General features: G+C 34.1%; 1 protein-coding gene across 1 annotated transcript in view; it reads right to left on the bottom strand.

The window, feature by feature from the left end:
* The window catches only part of LOC113508394 (protein apterous-like), an 86049-nt gene that overhangs the window by 27246 nt on the left and 34602 nt on the right, over positions 1 to 24201 (bottom strand). Inside the window, exons 3-4 of the mRNA XM_026891406.1 lie at positions 4288 to 4461; positions 3689 to 3945 (exon numbers count right to left, since the gene is read on the bottom strand). Of these exons, the coding sequence (XP_026747207.1) occupies positions 3689 to 3945; positions 4288 to 4461 (431 nt within the window). The remainder of the gene's footprint in view (positions 1 to 3688; positions 3946 to 4287; positions 4462 to 24201) is intronic.

The raw sequence follows: 24201 nt of genomic DNA, 5'->3' as shown, positions 1-24201 counted from the left end.
TTAATTGACGCAAGTTCGCATTTTATTTCGGTAGTTTTATATATCTAGTTTTAACAGGTAATATTATTACATGCACTTCATCTGCCTATTTCATTAAAAAGGTAGAAAATTACCTCTTTTTCTATTATAAAAGTATAAATGAAACTATAACGGCAAGTCTTCGACGAAGAAGTTTCTTGTTTGAATTTATGAATGTTAGATCATGTCTTATACGGTTTTTATTTATTCGTTGATACATTGTAGATTTAATATTTACATTTCTGCCTTTACTGTGAATATAACATAAGTATGTATAATCTTGAGTAGACTACTAATTCTTGCACAATTTTCAATGTAAATTTTATATGCAGAGACAATTTTATTTGTCATCATGTCAACTTCTTGTGTATGTAATTTAAAGTTTATTAATTACTCAACAAACAGAATAGTTTTTAATTGAGTGAAAGACCTTTAAGTGATTAAAAAAAATGCTCTTTTCCCAAGTACCTAGACAGGAAAGTATTTTTTTTAATACTGTGAATATGTTAAACAAATACATTTTTCAACTAGAAAAAAGAAACTATGTTTCTATCTATCTAAACAGCGTGTTCATTGAGTAGGTATTAAAAACGTTCATAACTTATGAATGAAGTGAGTAGTGAGTATTAATCCACGAATCAAAATGCAGTTTACATTACAAAGTATAACATTTTATAAATTCCAGATAGTCTTTCGCAAACTCCTAGAAGTTTACGAAGATAGTACGAAAGCGGCCAGCAGTGAGGTTCGGCCGGTTCATTGGAATTGCGAGAGTATGATGAACTTGGGGCACGCGAACGTTCCGAACGCACGTGAGAAACTGGTTCCACAGCTATTTTAGAACATTAGACAACACAAACAAACTAATTTCGATATTCTTCATTTGTTATACAACATTAGTTAAATAATTCAAAAACGAAACGCGTTGTTCTAAAACAATTTTAAAATAAAAAAACAAAACGCTTTTTTATTTTAAATATCGTTCTATTATTCGAAACTGTCAGTTCCATTTCAAAATCTTGAAATAAGAATACTAAAACTTATTATTTTTTATTTTAACGGTTTGAGTAATGTGTGAATTAGATTATTTTAATTGGCCCATCTATATACTTATATTCTATGATTCTCTCGATCTGATATTTATAAGAAAATATCTGGTAATGAGTTCGGCAAATTATTATTTATAATAGAAAAGTTATATCTGTCGATTTATTACGAGGAAGTTTATGATCCTTTTTAAGCATAAACGGTAGAGTAGAATTAATTTGTATTGATCGGTATATTTTTTGACAACACTAATTTATTCTTTCACCCGTAAAATATAACAAATGCACTGCATTTAGGCTCAATTGATCATTGTAGACCAAATTTTATGCCATATGGCAATATGCCGCTTTTTTAAAATTATTATATTAAACAAATAGACTTATTAATTATAATTACACTCTTACGCCTAAAACAAACAAACAAATCGTAAACGTATATAAACACTATTTTCCATCAATCATTCATATTGTATGTGTGTTTAATGCACATTGAGTGTTATAATTGCATTAAAACATTAACCATTCAAGTGCTGCTTACGCATATTAATAAGCCGTAATGTTAATACTATATGGAACCGTTGAGGCGTATAAATAGCCAATTTTAATGCCTGCTAATTAATAACTATGCAGGTACCGTCAGCGAAAGAAGTCACTACACATACCTATAAGTAATATTTTTGTTGTGCTCAAAGAATTAGCATCGCCATACAGCGTGGAAAAGCAGCCAGCCTTCTGGGCACTTTTCCCGACTTTGGCAGGGGTGAAAATGTCTTTTTTGATGCTCTATAAATTGAGTTTTATTGTTTTTTTTGTATTGATATTAAGTTTAATTTCGTTTAAAAGCTCCGCATGTCTGTTCGTCTGACTATCCGTCTGTAGGCTATAGTATCTCAAGAAGCGCGTTTTTTTTGGGCCATACATACAATGCCCTTGCCTTGCCACTTCTATACGCCAGGATCTATAATTAAACCAACGAAAAATAAGTCTTTTTGTTTCAGGAGAAACAGAAAAGTCTTGGAACCCAAAACTAGTACAGTTAAAACAACAATTCTTACACGTCTCTACAAAGTACTGGCACATTGTAAATCAAATATAACAAACTTGATTTCGTGACTGTACCTTAAGAAAGTAAAAACGATTACGGTTCACAAGTTTACGTATCATTTTATATCTAAACTTGAGATTTTATTAGTTGAAGTCTGGGTTTCAATCGTTATGAAGGGAGCTTTCTGCCAATATTCTACTTAAACCATATTATTTGCGTTTTCACTTGTTTTTAAGCCTCACAATATAGAATAGTGCTACATATTAAATCTTTAAGTATTTTGACTATGGGTACTATTCTCCGTCACCTGACAAATGTTGTGTTTGGGCAATTAAAATCTCGAACTTTTAGGGGTTTAAGAGGTAATCAATTGAACATTGAAGACTTGTTTCGAATTGATTACGAATCATTTTAAATTACAAATACAATTTTGGAAACTTTTAAAGAACTTAATTTACAAAATTCTCTATCCAAGGAATAACTTTTTTTATAATATGCTGTCGGCAGTAATAAAGTCCCAATGTTTTCGCGCCAAAGCCGTCGCTCACCAAAAACATTAATAAAGTTTAAGAATGAAAATTATCAAATATACTACTAATTTGAGTAAAATCTTAATGTTCTAATACAGGCACTTGAAGTAAATACCTCGTTTGAACAGCCAATAGATATATATTATATACCAAAGTAATAATATACAAGAACAAGCAACGCACGAAGAGAAAGTTTCAAACCTTATGTGCGCAGACAACTTTACCCTTAAAGCGTGAGAAGCAATTGAAAACTCTATTCATATCTATTTAAGTCCCAAAATCCTTTGTGTTAACTTTATTAGTAGTTTTATCAAGCTTTCGTGTATTGGGGTGAGAATACACCCTTATTCCACCCGAAGTAACCTTGTAACGGCGTTCTTAAATTATAATTTTATATCTCAGTTTTAATTGTTTTACCATGTTAGGGTTATCTAGCTGTTAGCGATAGGCGTAAATAGGTATTGGCTATTTGCATATTATTTAAGATTGTTTTGGATTTATTGGGCCATTTGTCCGGTTTGATTTTGATCTTAACAGCGATCTGATTGATTTACTGTTAGGTATTTAGACGTGAATCAATAATATTTTAATTGTTTTGCACCGATTCCGGATAGCAGATTTTATTTTGCTTTTTTTTAGGGTTAATGTGACTCCCGGTTCTGTCATTTCGAAAAGCGACCGTGACGTAATACAAAGAGCTGAGAACAATTTATTTCCAATGTCTCGGCTTGCACGCAACGTACTAATTTCAAATTTGAGAAAGAGTTCCCGGCGCTCGGCCGAACTGGCCAGATAAAGACAGGTTTCTGTATCTCGAAGAAAAAATAATTTAAAAAACAAACACACGGGAAGTCGCTCCGATAATCTGGCGATGGTAAGTGCGGTTTTGACTTTAATGTGTTAATAAAATTGTTAGCGTTTTGTCGGCGAAACGAGCCCGATGTTCGACGTGACGCCGACAAAATGGCAACATGCGATGACGATTCGAAAATGTAAATGTTTATAAGTTCGCTGTATGTATTCGCTGTGCGCATGTTTGGGACACTCACCAAGGTTGGCTGACATGATTTCTTGGTCTTTGGGCTTCTTTTTCCGGGGGCGTCCTTTCTGCCGGGGCGGAGGCGCCGTGGAGCCGTTGAAGAAAGGGCCTTTAGGAACATCGTTATCAACCCGCGCGAACTCGGGGGAGGGGTAGGGAGGGTAGTGCGCACCCGGAGGAGGGCCCGCGTACGGCCCGGGACACATCTGCGGCGGGCCCGGCACGGCCATGTGCGGCCCGTACTCCGGCATGGTCTCGTAGTGCAGCCTGCCGACAAGTCAAAGTATAACTAAAAATTTATAAAAAATTATACCTGAGATCGCCAACTTCAAATTACAATCAAGACTAATAAGTTCGCAATACTCAAAATTCCATTTTCGTATTCCAATTTTAAATTTTAACCATCCACCGTTAAATTTTATTTATTTTCAGAGTACCTACGACTCCATTATCTACTTTTTGAATTAGGAATCTGCTTAGCTCTGTTCGGCAATGCTGAACAGGTTGAAATGACAAATGAAAGTCACGTTCATCAAAAATAAATCTCTTTACCACAAAGACCGCAATTTATTTTCACCACTACCACTAGTCAAATGCCTCTTCTCTTACCTGCAGTAGACAGCTGCATCTCTGATGCCGAAAGTGTCTCCCTTGTTGAGGGGCGTGCTGCAGAGCGCGCACGAGAAGCAGTGCACGTGGAACACGAGGTCGCGCGCTCGCATCACCAGCTCCGACGCCGAGATCGGCGTGTTGCAGCGCGCGCACCGCTTCGAGCCGTACAATCTGAGGGCAAACGGAACTAAACGTTAGGAAATTCATTTAATAATAATATTAGGCTGGTAGATACTATATCACACTTTAGATTAAAGTTCTCACTAAGGCCTATGTATGTTGGACCTGTGTCCCCGTGTAAGCCTCAAAAAACAGGACCGGGTCTCTTCCCTTGAAGCTAAACCCACTAGAGGTACTATACTATAATAAAAACATTAATAACCTTTCTTTCGGGCATTGTCCATAAATGTGCACGCCAATAAAAGTTTTAAAGTAGGTAGGTACTGGTTATATGTGGTGTGTTTTGGTGTTCATTTAGTCATAAGATGACAGCTTGGAATTCTGTTATAAATTGTATGTGTGTTTTGAATAATTACAAGTTATTTTATATTTTAATTGTTAGGTAATATAATTTCGTTTGTTTGCGTACACTGTCTACTTTACTTCAGCTTATTTAAACTAAGACAGTCATCTAAAAAAACTGATAAAACTCTTCTCCATAAACGAGGCTTAAACTTCAAAAGCCGTAACATGAGCGCTTTTCGTATATAGAACGGTGATCGAAATTTAAAATTCATTCAATTCTTTTCTCAACGTACATTTTAACGTAACTCGTATTCTATTGATAGAGTCAAGAGACTTTGACCAAAAGGTTATTTATTAGACCAAAAAGTTTCTATAAGTAAAAAAAAAATAATGTTTTTTTTAAATTACATTACAGTGTAACTCAAGTGTTGGCTGAAGGCGGGCCGTGTCAAATCACTGGCCAGCAATTAATCGTTTGTTATCAGTTTGCTAATTAAATATAAAAGTTTTATAGCCTCTTGCCACGACACCTCATTGTTTGTCTCATACTACAATACCAACCAAATTAAAACGGCTGAGATTTCTTCGTTAAGTCAACCGCTTTTCAGACACAGGGATAATGAACTTTGCTGCTTTGTAATAAGGCTGACAAATTGTTGTGATGTCTTCTGTACCAGGATACGCGTTTTAATTATCTTTCTATCGTATGTTCATAATGTATTGCACAGATGCTTTTTTGTTCTCTATTTCTTTAAAACGAGCTAATCACAATTCAACAATCCCAGTACTCTTTAATATCGTGGCCTATATCTTTAAATTCGCAAAAATATTAACAATAGTTTTATCAAAAGTCTCTATGGTCAGGTATTGCTTTCAAAGGTATTTGAAGAAAGAACGCAAGAAGCTACCTCTTTTAAAATAATTCACAGAGAGCGTTCCAGTTATGAATTTTCGCGGTCTACAGGCCTTTAAAATGTATTATATTATCTGTACAACCTAGTGGCTGTCAGTAAACCTCTTTTCAAACATCAGTTGTCAAAAACCTTTAAAGACAGCTCCCAATTACCTACCTTATTCGTAACGAACATTTCTGTCGATATTTCAGACATGTATTGTTCGAGATTTAGAACCTCACAGATTACGTAAACATTATAACAGAGAAAATTACAATACCTACTAATATTTGATAGCTAAAGCCCAGTGAAATCGGTGTTTTTCTTAAGGGAAAATTCAATGTAATTATTTCGCTTTGATTTTTCGGCTAAACCACAAATCGGTACTTTTTAAAACTTTCATTATTTATGACTAATGTATTTCTTCCTTCTTTCATCACTAATGTTACCTTTGAGTAGCGGATCATCCGACAACAGATTCATTTAAAAAAAGTTTAACAAAAATCGTTATCTGTTTTGTGTCCAAAAATAAATGTCATTCGGTGGTGACCGGGCGAGGCCTTCGGTTTTAAAATGATAATTAAATGCATCCGCCTGAAGATCGGAGATAGCTGGCTCTACTCCCGAGTGAGACGTCCCCGTGTGGTCCCTCTACTATCTAGATCTCAGCTGTATTAAATAAGACGTGAGGAAAATACCGAAGTTAGAAATTTTTTAGATTCTTAACTGACTATCTTCAAAGATCTTTGTTAATAGCCGTTTTAATTACTAGTTAGAGCTCATGCTTCGAAATCAGGTTTCATAGTTTTTTGGATAACAAATTGCTTGATAGCTCTCGTTTGACTTGCACGCTGAACACGGACGGATTTATAACGAATTTATCATTATTTGAAATACTCGTACACTCTAAAAAGTATTCGAATCGAAACGTCAGAATTTAAAATTTTAGGAACGGCGTTTTTAAATATGGAATGTAGATGCAAATAGCAACGTTTACGTTACAAATACATTTGTTCAACCGATATTCACGCAAAACCCCTGTATTTTGACATAGGTACAACAAAATTGCAAGCAAATTCTTGTTTTTTCCACCGCCATAAAATTCAAATATAAAAAGAATATAAAGTTAACTAACATCTCAAAACACTGTCTTGAAGACTACTGAGAGGCTATAATTAAAATAAAAATACTTAACCGACATTTTCCTAAGAGTAAGGATGGTCGATGATTTTAATTCTCAGTTCACAACATTCTTTTGTGCAAATACCTCGGAACCACGGTTTAGAATGTAGGTATGCAATGATAGCGGGAACCTAACTGTAGCCCAACTCATTATTATGATCAGACTAGCTTTTACTCGCGGATTCGCAAAATTATAAGTCGGAGAAAAGTAGCTTATGTGATAATATAAGATGTCAGCTACTTTCATACCAAATTTGAAATCAGTTAAAAAACATACACACATACGAACATACTTTAGCATTAATTATTTTAGAGTGATTATTTCCAGTACCTAATAGACGAAAAATTTAAAAAAATGTCAAGTGATTTACGCGAATTATATTTTTTGTCGTCACTGTGCTTTAAGTTGGTGTTAAGCTTAACCCATGACAATATAAACGGTGAATAACCTAATGCAAAACTGAATGTTTTTTGATGAAATAAAATGACACTAATAATCAAAAGTTTCTTACATCGTTTTTTTTTCAACAAACAAAATAGAACACGTCGTAAAAAAAAACGTAATTCTGGTCAAAAATACGCCTTAAATTCACAGCCATCAAGATACTTTTAAGTCCACCGTTGACCGTAGCACAGTTTACGCATTAAATAACTTTAGCATTCATAATACCAGTTCGGTACGAACGTCGATAACCTTTGCAACTGTGGAATACTAAACGCCGTAATTAATAATTATGTTTGCATAATAACGAAGGTTACATTAAACTTTAAGATGATTTTGAATCACTACGGAGTGTTCGAGTAAAATTTTAGGAGGGGAAGAGAGACGCCGATATATGGGTAGTAATGCGCTGTTTCCCTTACTCAATGGTGACAGGCCGAAAGAGCGCTTAGTCAAAGCGCTGGTTTGGTGTTTGATCGTAATTTAGACCATGTTGAATTTGGAATGGGAAATGATATTAACAAACACCTAAACAGTGAAATAAATCATTAATGAGGGCACTTCAAATAAATAAGTCATTGAAACAACATTCTATTCGTATGACGGTATTCTTACGCTTCCCGCTGTAACTGGCACCACACCCAGTCCAGCATTGAAATGAAGTTATCGAGGGTTCGTGGGTGTTGGTCACGAGCGATCGTATCTTGCCCACACAGGGCCCGCAGACCCGGCAGACCCTGCCAGGGCCCCGCTTGCGAAACCATTGTTTTACTTCGCGAAAATTTTATATTTAAAACGCTTTTTCGCGCGCTGATTACTCGATAGACGGTTTAACGTAAGTGTTTTAAAATTAAATTTAGAATTTTTATTTTGCTCTATCTTAATTCGAATTTAGCTCTTACAATAGAGTTCTAAATTCGAACGTGGAGCATGAATACTACATTTATTAAACCCTTGACGGTAAATTAGAAATTCTTTTTTTGTAACCAACAACTGGCGTCGAAAAATAAATTTACTAATCAGTTTACCGCTACAAAAACAACATATCAGACACGATTTGATATTCATTACGATGTATCAATGTTTGCAACACGAAAACGTTAAAAAACCGTCTAATTTATCACAAGCCACGAACTGACTTATATACGATTATGAGCTTATAAGTCACTACGTTAAATAGGTGTTTTGCTATTTTGTAAGAAGTGGAATAAAAATCGTAAGTCTGTCCGATGTGAGAAAGATTGATTCTGTGTGTGCGTGTGTTACGCTCATAAAGTCGCCGAATGTCTGTGAATGGTCAAACCTGTCTCATTAGATTTGTTTGCAGCCTTTGTAACTTATCATCTGGTTAACATCATTTTATGTTACGTAATGAACAGGTTGATGTGACCCTTAGGGCTTGTAAGTACGGCAAAGTGTAGGAAAAGTAGCTAGCAAAAAAAACATCTATTATTTTGCCTTTGACTGTAAAATAAAGTTGAAGCAGAAAAACTGCTTTAAAGTGAGAGCTCCCGAGATAGTGACAAAACCACTAAGGACAATTTAAATATGGAAGTGAACTTGCGGAAAAAAAGAAAAAATACACAACGATTATTAGAATGAAAAATTTACGGCTTCTCTATTCTATAATAAGTGCAAATGACAACGACAATTGCGCGTAGACACGACGTAATTTAAACGACTTTATTAAACTTCAGAGTCAGACAATTTAGGTAGATATACATATAAAATAAAACTTTTCAATGTAATTAGCCAGTTTTCATTTTTAAAAACGTGACAAGTGATAACTATGTTTAACGAGCTTTTACAAGAAATTAAACTTTTATTATCTAAGTGTAAACAAGGAGTGTCTGAAAACACTACTGAATTTTTTTCAGTTCTTTACAACAAAACCGTAACAAAGAGATTCAAAACAGGAAAAAAATAAAATTAAGTACTTAATTCAATCAATAATAAGAATATTATTTCCCAAGCCAGCCCAAGAGGCAGTAGGTGAATTAATTTAACGTATTTCGAGGGGTAAATTGCCGAGGATGTTCAAGCAAAACAGTCAAATCAGGAACTATACATTAATAAAAATACAATAATACCTACCTATCCCTAACGGATAAAAATTTACAACACAGGCCAGCAAAACAATTTTCATTTATATACCTAAACGACATTCCAAAAAAAAAAGTTCACATTATATAAAAGAAATTGAACGACTCTTTAAAACCTAGTCTAGACAACATTGTATTCAAATACGGAACTGTATCTTAGTGTCGCAATCTTCAGTAGAGATAAAAAAGAGAATCATAGTAACGCAGTAGAGATGAACCAGCGTAACTATCACAGCATCAACTAGCACCGTGAATAAACGTACTTACTCGTAAATTAAACAAATTACCAACGTGTTTGTGTAATTATTTAGACAAGTTAGTATGTTCACCCCACTCTGTGCTCGTAACTTTGATAATTCATTGTTTTGACTGCTTTTTTCAGTACTTAAATATGATATTTTTCTTGTAATTAGCAGGTGAAGTTATTTATAGTGGAAATATTTCAGAAAACCCTCTTTTATAAAAGCTAAAGATAGGCAAAAAAATACTTAAATTTTAATATTAATTTAAAATGCTCTAATTAATGTTAAAATGGAAGATACCTACTTATCTGTAGCTGTTATGTTATACTAAGTTTTGTCTGCGTGTATGTCGGATATCGTGATATATTTTTATTCAGAAGAATAACAAAATGTACTAAAAAACGTGCCAAAACCTTCAATTGTTTTCAACTCCGAAATCAAAAATTTAATCACTCATCATGTAAACATTGTGCACTGAAAAAAGCAACCAAAAATGACTTGTCCACAATATTAAAACTGACACCGAAAAAAGTTTGAGAGCAAACAATACCTCCCGTTTCGGTCGCCGCGTTAGCCTAACAAGCATCGCATTAAACATTTGGTATCCGAAACCCTTTATCGGCGGTACGCGGCCTCGCGTTAGAAACGAGCCGATTTTTCACGCCGCCTACAACAATGGGTCGCGGCAAGCTTTATTTGTGAATAATATGCTACGCCAAACGAATATGACACGGCAATTCGCTCGCCGATAATGCCGATAGAAAAAGGAACAAGGAATCAGGTATGGAAGTTTTGAGGTATCGAAGTCGGCCGCAGTTAACGCGACTTGCTGACTTTTTAGTGTAACTTAAGGCTACTAAAACAGCGGTGTTTTGTTACAGCTGTTTAATACGAGAGAGTTCGTTTGTAAGTTATTGATTTAAGACTTTCGACGCTAACAATCGAGACGCATAGAGTTTGAATGCGTACAATTGTGACGATTAAAATCGTTCATTTGTTTTTTATTAATTCCTTTTTTGTCGTTTAAGGGTAAGCACGCACTGTAGTTAACGAGAGCGGTATAGAAATAACTGAACAAATAAAAATAAATAAACGCAAAACCGCATGCAAATACGCATTGCGGCTGGCTGTTTGGCTTAATTTTATATTAATATGGGACAAATAACAGCTTTTAACAAACCGCGATAAAAATGTAGTAGTTCTTTTTTAACTACGCGCTGTTGTATTTCGTGTGCGTTTATACATGCATAGGTAACGATGACAATTGTTTTATGGTTTCAATGAAGTTCTTGATAAAGCTTTTGACACAGTACTTGAATCTTGAATTGATACAGCTATTTCAATGTATTTATTTAAATAAAGGCTTATCGACAAGGTGCTTGCTGGCCTCGCTAAATTTTTAATGACAGTACCTACCAATTTGACTAGAGTTACATTTTACACTTTCACCGAAGTTTGGAAAGAATTCAAATGGTGCAAGAGGCATATCTAGTCAAATTATTATTATATTTTTTCACATTTTTTTTTAATTTTACTCTTTTTAAACCGCCACATCCCTTTAAAATACCACACACGTTAATCTTCAACAAAAAATATGCATTTCTAAAACACCTCTATTTTAGCGTACACTTGTAAACATATATTACGTATTACGTTGACATAATAAAAAAAAACTATATAATATTGATAGTTTCCTCTCGTTGGCCGGTTGCCGAAAACCGTTCGTTTCGCGTCACTAAGTATTTGTGGGCCGAGCTGAAATACGACGGGCTGCGAATATCAAGTCAATTCAAGCGTTACTTGGCATCACGGGTTAAATAGAAAGATATTTATATGTTACATATTTATAAACAGTCTACGTTTAACATATTTTTATTTATTTACGGTACACAGTTTGTGTTTGCTTTGCATTTTGCGGTTTTTTCTTAAGAACCGACTCAAAATGAGGATTTTTAACTTTCACTGTCTATCTATGGCATCATAGCTCCCGAAAGTATAATAAAAATATATTAGTCTGTTTGGTAGACTTGTTTCCAGACACCCAGACTCACAACAAGCATTTTAAAAGATAACGCAAATGTCCAAGGATCCGATCCGCATGCAAGTGGGTTTGGCGTGGTGACCAAGACCACTCGGCTCTCCGTGAAGTCAAATTATATTTAAAAAATCTGCATTTTGTCCCTAATATTAAGCTATTGCTAACCTATTAATATAAGTCAGTATAACTTGATACTTCGCTTGTTCTAAAGCTCCTCGTGTATTTCCAAACTATTTTAATTATCAAAAACAAAAGGCCATCAAAAGTATATTCGTCACGTTTCGTGTTTAAATTATAAACTTGACACATTTATAATTAATATTTTCTGTATAAAATATACATGAATACTTTATGACGGTAACAAGCCGGTAGTTTATCATTACAACAACGCCTTAAGGCTGTGCGTCCTGTTTTCATCACCTGTCATCTTTTAAAACGCCTCGAAATGTCAGTTGGTAATGGCGTGCAATTTGAGTGTCGGTGACACGAAATATGATATGTCAAACTTAATACAGTGGTCGTTAGATACTTCGGCGAAAGAGGTCAGTTGAGGGAGGGTAGGTGTTCTAAAAACAGGCTTTTGAGTTTTCCAAATTGAATGTTGAGATATATCGTCCGAGTATCAAAGCATAACTTGAGTTTTGAGTCTAGCTTTAAGTAGTTCTTCAAAATCATTCCTTCGCTAGTGAATGCTGTAAAGTAACAGAGACAAAATATGGAAATTCAGTATTCGGCGATGCCATGAAAGCAAATTTTCGATATTACCAAACAAACTCCCTGAATTTCAGAGCAACATTTCCCTACACTAAATCCAAAACACGAAACGCACTCCACGCAGTAAATAGACCTAACACACGAAAATCCCAACGACAAATGTGCGACAAAGCTGTCGCTCGGAGATTGATAGTGCGTGCCCGATAGATGGCGGTGTCGTTAATTACGGGCGGGTCGCGCCGGAGTCGTCGCGGTGTCGCGCGTCAATCGTCCGCGACGGGATCGCGCCCCTAACGCAGGAACTCGCGGCACGACTTCCAAATATTTTAATAGCTCATTGCGCTAGTTGGGAGGGCTGAGATGCTTCGATTGGTTTGGCTGCGGCTAAATCTGTATTACCACGGTACCTCGTTCATCGCACGACTTCAATAAGGGCCCATTTAGACGATGCGAGCAAAACCATGCAAGTTGCAACACATTGCGCAGCCGCGCAGTTCGGGTACCAAAAGTGATATATGATCGCCAGCAACGAATTACAAATTGCACGATAGTTCTCGCATCGTCTAAATGGGGCTTAATTTATGTTTTTTACTGTAAGTGTATCTTAGTATAAACAGCGTTCTCTAGAATGATATGTAGGTAAATGGCATTATCAATGACAAACAGCAAGACTGTTTTGCGTTGTTCTTCCAGATTGACAGCCTCTATTTATTGAAAGCTATAAATAAAATAAAATTCGTTCCTCAGTTAAATGTTAGTTAAACCTAGCGATCCTCTCTACAACTGCAGCGAGTTTAATTCTAATATTTACATAGAAACTGGCACAAGTTTGCTATTAGTAATACACGAACAGGCACACGCGAACTACTGACATTTATAGTCTATCTATCGGCTAAAGGTGAGAGATCAAATAGCTAGCTCTAAATAATATGAAGCGATTCGAAACGTCATATTTACGCTATAAAGTATGATGTATTGTATATAAATATCTACCCCTACACGATATACAATGTCACGTGATATTAACATCAGTATTGGAATAAGGATAAAATATCTTACACATGCTTGCGATGTTTCTAACATGACGTACATATTTTGTTGTCCCTGTTCAACTGACTTGTATTAGTATAATATAGGATTAAGTGTATTTATAATGGGAAAAAATAATAAATATTACGTTATGAAGGGACCTACTTACAGAGCTGTACTTCAAACTTCCATTAATGTCATAAACGGAAAAGTTTCTGACGATATGTTTGTTTCTCACGCAAAAACAACTCAAGAGAATTAGATGAAATTTCACATTAACATAGCTGACACATCGGAGCAACATATAGGGTATGAATAAGTAAAATAAAATCGCTTATTTTCAGACCCAGAAGTCTATTTTATAGGCACTATAAGGAATAATTTATAGACTAAATTGAAGGCAAGTGACGTCGCGAGTAACGGCTAGTATACCATTTAACATTAGAAGTCCCACATCAGGTAACATTTCGTGAAGTTCTCATCGAGAGCTACTTAGTAAGGGCGCTCGCCGACGGATTTATTTTTAAGCTCATAACTTTGCCACCGTATAGCTGAATTAGAAATAATTGATGGCACACACATTTTGCCCCAACTCTCACAAACTCTGCTCCAATCATTAAATGTTTATCAGAGAATTTTAGTTCAAGTAATTTGATGCTGATTTACATGAAACTTACTTTTAGGTTGTAATTTTTTACAAGTATGACTTAAGAAGATTTTTTTATTAGATGGATTTTGTTGTCAAAAATTTCCAAGTAGATTTAATATGTGAGAAGATAATTTTTAAATTATTCTTTATACCTACATCGTTCTAGGACTAAACCTATCACAAATTTAAATAAATAAATTTACTTTGCATATTTGTTAACATAGAAAATAATCTTCTAGTAAATTCAATCAACATCTATAGTTGGATTTCGCAACTAACAAACTATCTTCAAAGCCAATTTAGATATAAAACAAACAAAACGAGAAATAAAGAACAAAAATTCAAAAAGAAAATCTAGATCTTCACAACAATAAATCCAAGAGCAAAATAACGTCACCCAAGCACGGACTACAGGTCAAAAAAATCGCACTTTCTTAACAGTTCCGCGCATTACTGCATACGAATTGTATCTAATAAGACTTGTACGTCTGTACGTCTGCGTGCAAATGTCAGAAGTCAGGTCTCCACGTACAAGATGCTTGTCTTGCACCAAGTTAAACACATATGAACTCAGATCATTATGAAAATAAATGTGAAGCACAAAAATAAAATTATTTCGTCATCTCAGAACGGGAGATGATTAATTAAGAGTCTTCAGAAAAGATGGTTATGTAATCTACTGTATTTTTTTAAGGGTTTCCTTTGTAAAGCGTTTAAATGGAACATATTCAGGCTCCCCCTTAATCTGTCCTTTGTTCTATAAAGCTGCCTTCAGGCTAAATCTTAAGAAGCAATTACTATGCAGCTAAAACAGATGATATATTTCTATTGTCGCTATAATAACAAGCAAAAATCAATATTCAGTTTTTTGAAACGACTCCCGCACTAAAGAATTAAATCAATGTGTCGCGAGGGATTTCACAAACATACAAATCATGTGCACAAAGACACCCAGAGATCAGTACAGGGTGGTACGAACAAAATTTTGATCAGTCATTTTTGCATCTTTTTTTTACCTACTTGCACGCAACTCTCGGCTTCGCAAGTCCTTACTCGACTAGTTTCATTTTTGTACTGCTAAACTATTGTGATGTAACTGAAGTACGCTGTGACACTTATCTTCGTGCGTCGTACAATTGTGATACTCTCAGACACTTGTGTTCGCACGTACATTAAATACGTTGTTGTACGCCGAGTGTATGACACTTGAAGTATACTATTCTTAAAGTGTTCAAAGGGAAATATAGTAGAAAAAAAATGAAAGGACTTTTACCTTTGTTTAAACGGCCTGATCTCTGTAATGGCTGGGCCCATTTTAATAAAACCTTTCTAAAAATTTTACCATTTTTTTTTTCAATTTTACCTAAGTAAGTATTGAAAAGCTGTCAAGGCGGGAAACTGTTACAAAATTATAAAGTTTTGTAGATGTAGTTTTTAATAACCCATTACGATTCAGTTACCCAATATTTATGATTATTTCAATGTTTCATGGCATTATAGAATTATTATTTATCACATTATATAACATGTAGAAGATACTATAAACTCAAATATATGTATTTCAACTATTTCGCAAAAAACCAACCTGTATAAAAGAGTCTTCCAACATATTTAACAAGTGTTTATCCAAACTGTACTAAAACATAATTTGTTGTAAAACAGCAAGTCCAGGCAAGCGTAACCGCGGGACATAGTTATGCATGTTAATACAAACAAAAACGAGAACGGTATATTCATATTAATATATCCCTAAAACTACGGTAGGAAAATAAAAATTTGCATTAAACATAGAAATATTTTGAATATTATTTTAATTAATTATATTATGTGTTTGAATACATCGATCTTGCTATTTCCTGTTCCCAAAAGAGTTTCATATCGACCGGTAGTGACGTCACGGTACATGTTGTTTCTACGTATTATTATATTTATTTGTTCATTGAGATAAGCTGTAAGGAAAAAAGAACCGCTATTTACCTCAATGGCTGAAATATTAATGTTAATAATATTAGTATATTCCTGTATCGTATTAAACCAACAAATAAATAATTAATTACCTAATTAACGAATATAACTGAAAAAATATTAATCAAATTTCAATGAGTTTAAATTAGGTATTTATATCAGTAATCCGGATTAAGAAATAATATAAAGGAAAAAAGGATTTGTAATTTAAATCATTTTATTAAAACATTTTTTATTATAATCAACTTACACTTAACTATAAAAGGTAATATTTATAAATGGGTACGGAAGGGGAAAAACTATTTATTTTTAAACCTTACGGAACATGGCAATAGAGAAGTATTATTGCAAGTAACATAAATGCGATTTATTATAAAAGGGTATTTGATTTAAAAATGTAAGGAGTCAGACAGGTAACTATCTAAAAAAATATCTGACACGTATTTTTTATTATATTAAATCACTAAAAAGAATAAATGCTTCGAAGATTCTGAAAGATATGTAAGTAGAGACAAATGACGTCACTTGTCTGTAAACAGTGTAACAATTATTGACGTCAATCGAAATTCAAATTCATTTTTGTTGCCGCGATAAAAGCAGAATACTTTTCTAATATATTCTCTGGAATGAGTTATTAGATTTTTAGTCAATTACCAAATTGAATTAGGTTCCAATACAGTAAATTAAGAAAGATCATAAAATAAACATACCCAATATCTTTGATACACTCGCAAAGTCGCTAACCGGACCACTGAGAAACACATGTGAGTAACTGGGGATAATGAAATTAAATTCTTCAACTACAAGACCTCACAAACTTCACCTCCTTATAATATTCGTGCAGATTAATACCATCGCATACACAAATACAGCACTCAAAGGCATCAATTTACATAACCCTTCTCAACCAACTAATCTATTCAGTTTACAGACAATTGATTCACTAATTATAAGATTAAGAACGGAACAAAGCGAGCCAAAACGACTTAATGTAAGAAAAATACTCAGTATACAATTAAACTATCATCGCCGCACCGTACACCGCGGTGCAATTTAACAGCACACACATTACACACTCGGACAGTTTACTTAATAGCCGTTTGTAATGTGTACAGTTTTTTTGCACGCACGTGTCTACTTTTTATGCGTGATGTCAGCAAATGATTCGGAAAATCTATCTTATGGTGCATTACAATTGTTATGATGGGATGTTACTGTTGCTGGGTTTGCTTTTTTGCGTCATACTAGCTGTGGGTTATTTCTCGTGGTCTTTTAGATAATTATCGGTACCAATTTCCGGATATGAGTGTTATTCTTTACTCATCTCACGAGGACATTATATTTCGACAGGACGAAAAATTCGTGAATAAAATGATTTAAAATAGACTACTAAGAAGCACCTTTTTTGCATAAAAGTAGCATCCTGAACTTGTATTCTTCTTCGTCTTTACAAGTGCTGTATCTGTGGTGCAGAACCAGCAAATGTGTCAACCAAATGTCAACTAGACACCTCCGCACCAAACGTTATTAAAGACGAATACCGAACGCATTCATCTAGTGTCATCGAACTTAGTATAGTTTGAGGACTTCACGAAAAACAGTCCAAATTACATACACTAGCAACACTTAGAGCATAACTAACTATACCAACGGACAAAGTTACAAATATACAATACTTAAAAATAAAAAATATATATTTTTAAGTGAGAAATATACTTATTCTTGAGTGATAAAACAGTAATGTAAGATGTCGCATCTGTGAGATTTTCACACGGAATGATGGAGCGTCTAAGAACAATCTCGTCGGGCGCGCGACTATCGCTTGTCTAAAATTTATCTCGAAACGTCAAGTCGGTGTGAGTCGAGACGATTAGAACTCCAAATATAGCCAGACACTGGCTGAAACTATTCTGACAACGACAGAATATTGCTTGACATACTCTCTGCACATTGATTTATCATTTTACACTTTATAAATACGTTCGTTTAGTTGTTTTTGTTGTTGATAGATTGATTCATTCTGGGAATGCGTTTGTCTAGAATGGAACTTTTGAAAGGTAGCTAACGTTAGGTATACAAAGAGAATATAAAATAAATTGTGTTAATGTTTTTAAACTATTTTTTATGTTGTAGTGTGTAGTATTTTTTTTGTCATCAGTGTGTTTTACGTACATTTTTGAGCTTGCAATTATAGTTATTTTACATCAAGATATGTTTATGTTTGTTAAATGTTTTGCCTGTACAAAAGCGACGTTTACATCTATCCGCAAATTTCTGATTTTGCGCTTTCCAAAATAGCTGACGTCAAAACGAGGGAATCTTTAAACGTAGCTTACGTGTACGTCATGAACGTAAATCACGTACTTAGTTAATATACTGTAGTAGTCTATACTAACCAATATCGATATTGACGGCTACGGTTTCCGCGAAGTAAGGTATTACAAAATAGAACAGAGGGTGGATATGAAATAATATCATAGTAAGCAACTAATTGTTTCTTAGACTTTAATTCTTATGAGGCAAGTAAGTAAAATGTCTCAGTAATATTATAAATGCGATAGTATGTGTGTATATGTATATGCTTGTATGTTGATACATCTTTAAGAAAAAACGGCGCCACCGATTTCGATGAAATTTGTATATAGGACGAAACTGAAGCTTTTATTTACATGCAAGTATAGTAGTAGCTTTGGACCAAAGGACGGACAGAAAGCGGAAATTTTAAGTAACAGATATCCAAGTAAATAATGAAAATTACTATAAACAGACAAACAAACAGAATCTTAACCATTTGTTAACTGAACTAACAGATTCCTAAGGCCGTCACCATATTCAATTAACACGATTATAAAAAACACTCGGCTTTAATTTGTTTACTTTAGACGCCAATAAAAGTAATAAACATGAAAGTTAAGTGCAACTTAACTGACTACTTAACCGAACTTATTATCTTAAAGAAGGTTATCTATCAAAAGTTAAAAGAAAGATTCCGAAGTTGAAAGTTTGATACCGAAAGCAGTCAAATGAACTTTCGGCAACCAAAACCTTTAGTGAAATAACTTTACTAGGTAGACGTGCAATATCTTAAGTCTTAATATTATTGTTTAAAATTCATAATTATTTAGATACTATTTTTAGAATAATTACTTAAGCGGTAAGTGCATAAATTAGTCCATGTCTGAATTTAAACGAAAACCACAATGTTGAGCAAACAACAAAACGTAGCCGCTAAGATTAGTTTTAAAAATAAATTTATTTACGTACTTAAAGCGTGTCTATAGAAGACACAATTTAAGTATAATATATATGTATATATTCACTGTACAAAAACATAAGTATTTTTTTTCCTTTACTATTTATGATTCGATTGACAATATTTTAGGTTTTAAAGCAGGTTTATAAATACAAAATCACTAAATTACATGAATACAAAACTAGAAACACATGTCAAATAGACGCCTACGCTAGACTTAGATAACTTTTTAAACTAGTATTAAGTCCCTTTGTACAGAACGCAACACAAGGTTTCGAGACCCAAGGAAGTCTTCAACACATATCCATTCGCAATCCTGCATGAGTTTGTATCACGAAAGAAGTTCGGAAACTATAATCGCTTGTTTCGTTGATATGTGTACGAAAGTCTTAAAACAACCGCCTACGCACACGATAAAGCAACATCTTTCGTCACATTAAGGTAAAACTAACATTTAGGCAATACTTCTCACATTTACGGCAGTAGCTCGTCAATGATAAAAACATACATTAAAATCCTAATAAAAAAAGTATTTCAAACCATTGGAATATCAATCAACATTCGTTAAACAAATTTTATAATATCATCTGAGATAACAATGGCATCGGAAAAACGACCTTATGTCATCTGAATAGGTATTATAGATGCCAAAAATTTCGTCTTTCTTCGGTGGACTGTACGTATCTATCGTTATAAAACGTATCGAAACTTCGGTGTTCGATTCGGATTTGTCATTTCGATTTTACAGTGACTATTAAAATTATCTATGTATCGGTTTTATTTGTCGGTCGCTTGCCTACCGTTTGGAGTTTATTGCACGATAAAAGTTCCGTCCGTGGGAATTTTATTAAGTATATACCTAATAACGATTTTAGAACCTAACTAATGGAACCAGATTTTTATATGATTTCTTTAAAAAAGTTATAATAAATCAACGCGTGACACGCCGGAATGGATTGTCAGTTTTAAAGGTTTTATGCCATTATAGTAACGTTACTTTATTTGATAGATATATTATGTTGTAACTCAATAAAATCAATGTTTTATGTGTTTATTCGAGTAACTGTTACTGCGATGTTATGGTCTGCTTCCTCCACCAGAATAAAGTATGTCTAGATAATTAAGAATACAAACACTCATTACAATTAATTACATGATATTTTTGAGTTGAAAATTTGTATTTTAGTTGGTCGTTATAAGAGTAAGATTGTACTTAGTTTTAATTAATTTGTGTAGCTCGACGAGGTATCGCACACAGCGGGACTTTACAACCCGATGTGCAGTTGTTTAACGCCTATAAACGCCTCTAAAGGGGTGAACCATCATTTCGCACACCCCTACCACGGAAACGGGAATCGAGTCCCGAAAGTCGCGTAACTATCGTATTACAAGAGTCGTAACAAATCGTCATAGTGCGGGGCGCAGCGGGCGGTTGCCGTGTTTGTTTGCAAATAAACAGCCGGCGGCAACCCGTAGCGAGTGGACAATGGTTGCGCAACCCCGGCTACCCCGGGCAACCCGCGCGCACAATGAAGACCAGCGGGTTGCCGGAGTCGACGTGGTTTCTCATGTGAAATACGAAATAAATATCGTGTTTTTTGGCTGATATCCGAGGGTAGTCGGAAGTTTGTGTTGTAATTATCGTTATTGTAACATTTATATTAACATTGCGATAGATTTTTTTTCGGAGAGTTGCAACAGCAGTTATAAGCAACAGCTTATAACTTATTTAAATGTTGCGTTGCTACTTACAACTTGTTATTTCAATTAAAATAAAATAACTTCTTTGATTTACGTCCCTATTAATTGACAATTCAATCGATTAAAATATAAGTAGGTATCATCCAAGAATAAAAATTGATTATTAATTTATAACTTTAGATTAGAAGATAAATCTAACACGAGTTATACTTCTAAGAAACAGCAATGCAATCATTATAAATTTAAAACATAATTTATTGATAAAAATATTTATAAAACTCAATTATTTTCTTTGTTAATCAATAATAATTTTTAACTGTCATAAAGTTAGTTAGAAGATCTTTTTCAAACACTATTTAAATTCTTAATAAGGACAGTATTCAAGAAGGAAGAAACAACGAAATCGCTTCACTTTTGTTGACATCTGATAATATTTAATCAAAAGAAAAACAAACTAGTCATTAAGCTAAGTGATGCAAACACATCACTAATAAAGCTCAAATACTATTAAACAAAATCTTATTTGTCGAACTGTTACACTGCTTCGTCCAATTAACTCATTTTAAGATAAAATGTTGACCTATCAGAATTTATTTTTATTTTTATTTATTTAGTTCAGGTTAACCAACAATTGTTTACACAAAACTTTTGCATTTGTTAACACAAGAATAATACATTTTTAAGTGTAACAATTACTTAAAGGTTAACACCACATGCTCTATTCTTTAGTTTTACATTAATTACCTACGTCTTAAAATATTATCGTAGTAATTTGATTTTAAATTAAATAAATTTACACAATTAGCACTATATGAAACCATTACAATGATGTACAACATAGCAAAAAAATACAAATTTAACAATTAATTAGACTAAAATAATAATAAATCAAAAGTAATACAATCCAAAATGAATACAGATATTAATATTCGGTAACATGAGCATTGAGCATTATTAGTCGGAGAAATGATCAATAATTATTTTGTATACCTTTCCGATGCTGTCGTGATTTATGTCGATTAGGTCACTGTAACTATTTAGAACTTTGCATAACCGCGGGATCGGAGAGTTAGCACCAAGAACTGTTCTACGTAAAGGTGGGTGTAGAGGAGTGATAGGATTTCGTGGATAACGTGCTGGTGCGCGAAACTTTAAGAGACTCAGTAACTTTGAGGAGTCTATTTTATTTCTGAGCAACTTATATAGGAACAAGACATCAGTAACCTCTCTTCTAGCCGATAATGTTTGTATTTTAAAATATTTCAGTCTAGCATCATAGGAAACCAGCTGTTTTACCTTCCCTTTTGAAAAAGCGAGATGCCACAGAAACCGTTTTTGGACCCTTTCCAGAAGTAACTTATGTGTTGCGTAATGTGGTCTCCATACTACACTGCAATACTCTAGGACGCTACGAACTAGGCTACAGTATAGCATTATTTTAGTGCCGACATTTTTGAAGCCTCTGGTAGTTCTTAGCACGAACCCTAACATCTTGGAAGCTTTCTTCATAATTGTTTCGATGTGTGGTACAAAAGTTATTTTCTTGTCAAATAGTACTCCTAGGTCCCTAATTTTATCGACCTCTTGTATTTTTTCATTGAATATGAAGTACTCAGAGTTTATAGGCTGTGATTTTCTTGAAAACGATAATTGATAACATTTTTTTTAGATTTAATTCCATTTGATTAGATTCACACCATTTAACAACCTTATTTAAGTCATCCTGTAGAAGCGTAATATCGTTCGACGATTCGATTCTTCGAGCAAACTTTAAATCATCAGCGTATAAAAAGCAGTCAGAATAATTAAGACATTGAGGAAGGTCATTTATAAAAATATTAAATAATATGGGAGCCAGGTGTGATCCTTGTGGGGCACCAGAAGTCATGTAATAATTGTTGGCAGATCGAAAGCCGTTAACGACGATGTAAAATTCACGACTTGACAAATATGATTTCAGCCATTTCAGGAAGGGTCCGGTGATGCCGTATATAGATAATTTATGTATCAATATTGAATGGGGAATTTTATCAAACGCCTTGCTGAAGTCAGTATACAACACGTCATATTGTTTATTTGCGTCAGCAGATTCCATAAGAGATTCTGTGAAAGTCAATAAATTTGTGGCAGTAGACCTCATGGCGACAAAGCCATGTTGGCGATCACTAAGATATGATCTGAAATGGCGTTGGATGTGAGGACAGATCACAGACTCAAATATTTTTGCAAACGTGGAAAGAATAGCAATAGGCCGATAATTAGAAATAATGTCTTTTTTATCCGACTTATGAACAGGTACAACTTTGGCTTTCTTCCATTCTTGTGGAAAGCTTCCTGTGGCTAGTGACACTTCATATATTTTTAGTAGCGGGAAAACTAGGGCGGGTGCACAAGCAGAAATAAATAACGGTGGGATTCCGTCAGGACCTGCTCCTTTCCTAATGTTAACAGACTTCAACTTATTGTGTAGGGTTTCACTGTCCAGTTCTGGTATTGTTAGGGCCTGGCTATTAGTTTTCAGTGAATCAAGAAATTCCGAGTCAATCTTAAAATTCGTACCGCAGTCCTTGGTATATACAGATGCGAAATAATTGCCGAAAAGATCACAGATGCCCGAGCCATTTGATGTAGTAGTACGACCGTCAGTCATTGTACGTGGATAGATACTCGACCCGCCGCGTTTAGACTTTATGTAAGTCCAGAGCAATTTTGGATTCTCTTTCATCTCTGATTCCAACCTTTCCATGTACGTGCTGTACAAGGTCTTGGCCAGGTTTCGACAACGTTTTGTAACCAATTTTAATTCTAGTATATCCAATGGGTTTTTATATTTCTTATAGCGCAATCTCAATTTATTTTTTTCTTTGAGTGTTCTTATTATAGATTTATTAAACCATGGTGGATAACTGTAATTTGTTGATTTGCAATTAGGTACAAATGTATTTATTGCAGTATTTAACACTTTATAGAACACATTCAACATACTATCTACACCTTTACAGGTCGTAAACAGTTGAAGCCAATCATGTTTATTTATGAAACCTTTTATATCTTCGTAGTTAGCTTTATAAAAATTTTTTTTCTTGTTGAGTTTATTATACGGAAGGTATGATTCTTTTAAAAATTTTAGAGTAATATCAAGCGGAGGGTGTAGTCTGTCAACAACCGTTAATGGACAAGTGGATTCATTTACTGTGCATAAAGATAATGTAGATAAAACTAGATCAAGAATACGT

This window comes from Trichoplusia ni, chromosome 1, assembly GCF_003590095.1.
Source record: "Trichoplusia ni isolate ovarian cell line Hi5 chromosome 1, tn1, whole genome shotgun sequence".
Taxonomy (NCBI): Eukaryota; Metazoa; Arthropoda; class Insecta; order Lepidoptera; family Noctuidae; genus Trichoplusia; species Trichoplusia ni.
The sequence above is the reverse complement of the archived record's forward strand: the minus strand, read 5'-3'. Positions and strand labels throughout refer to the sequence as shown.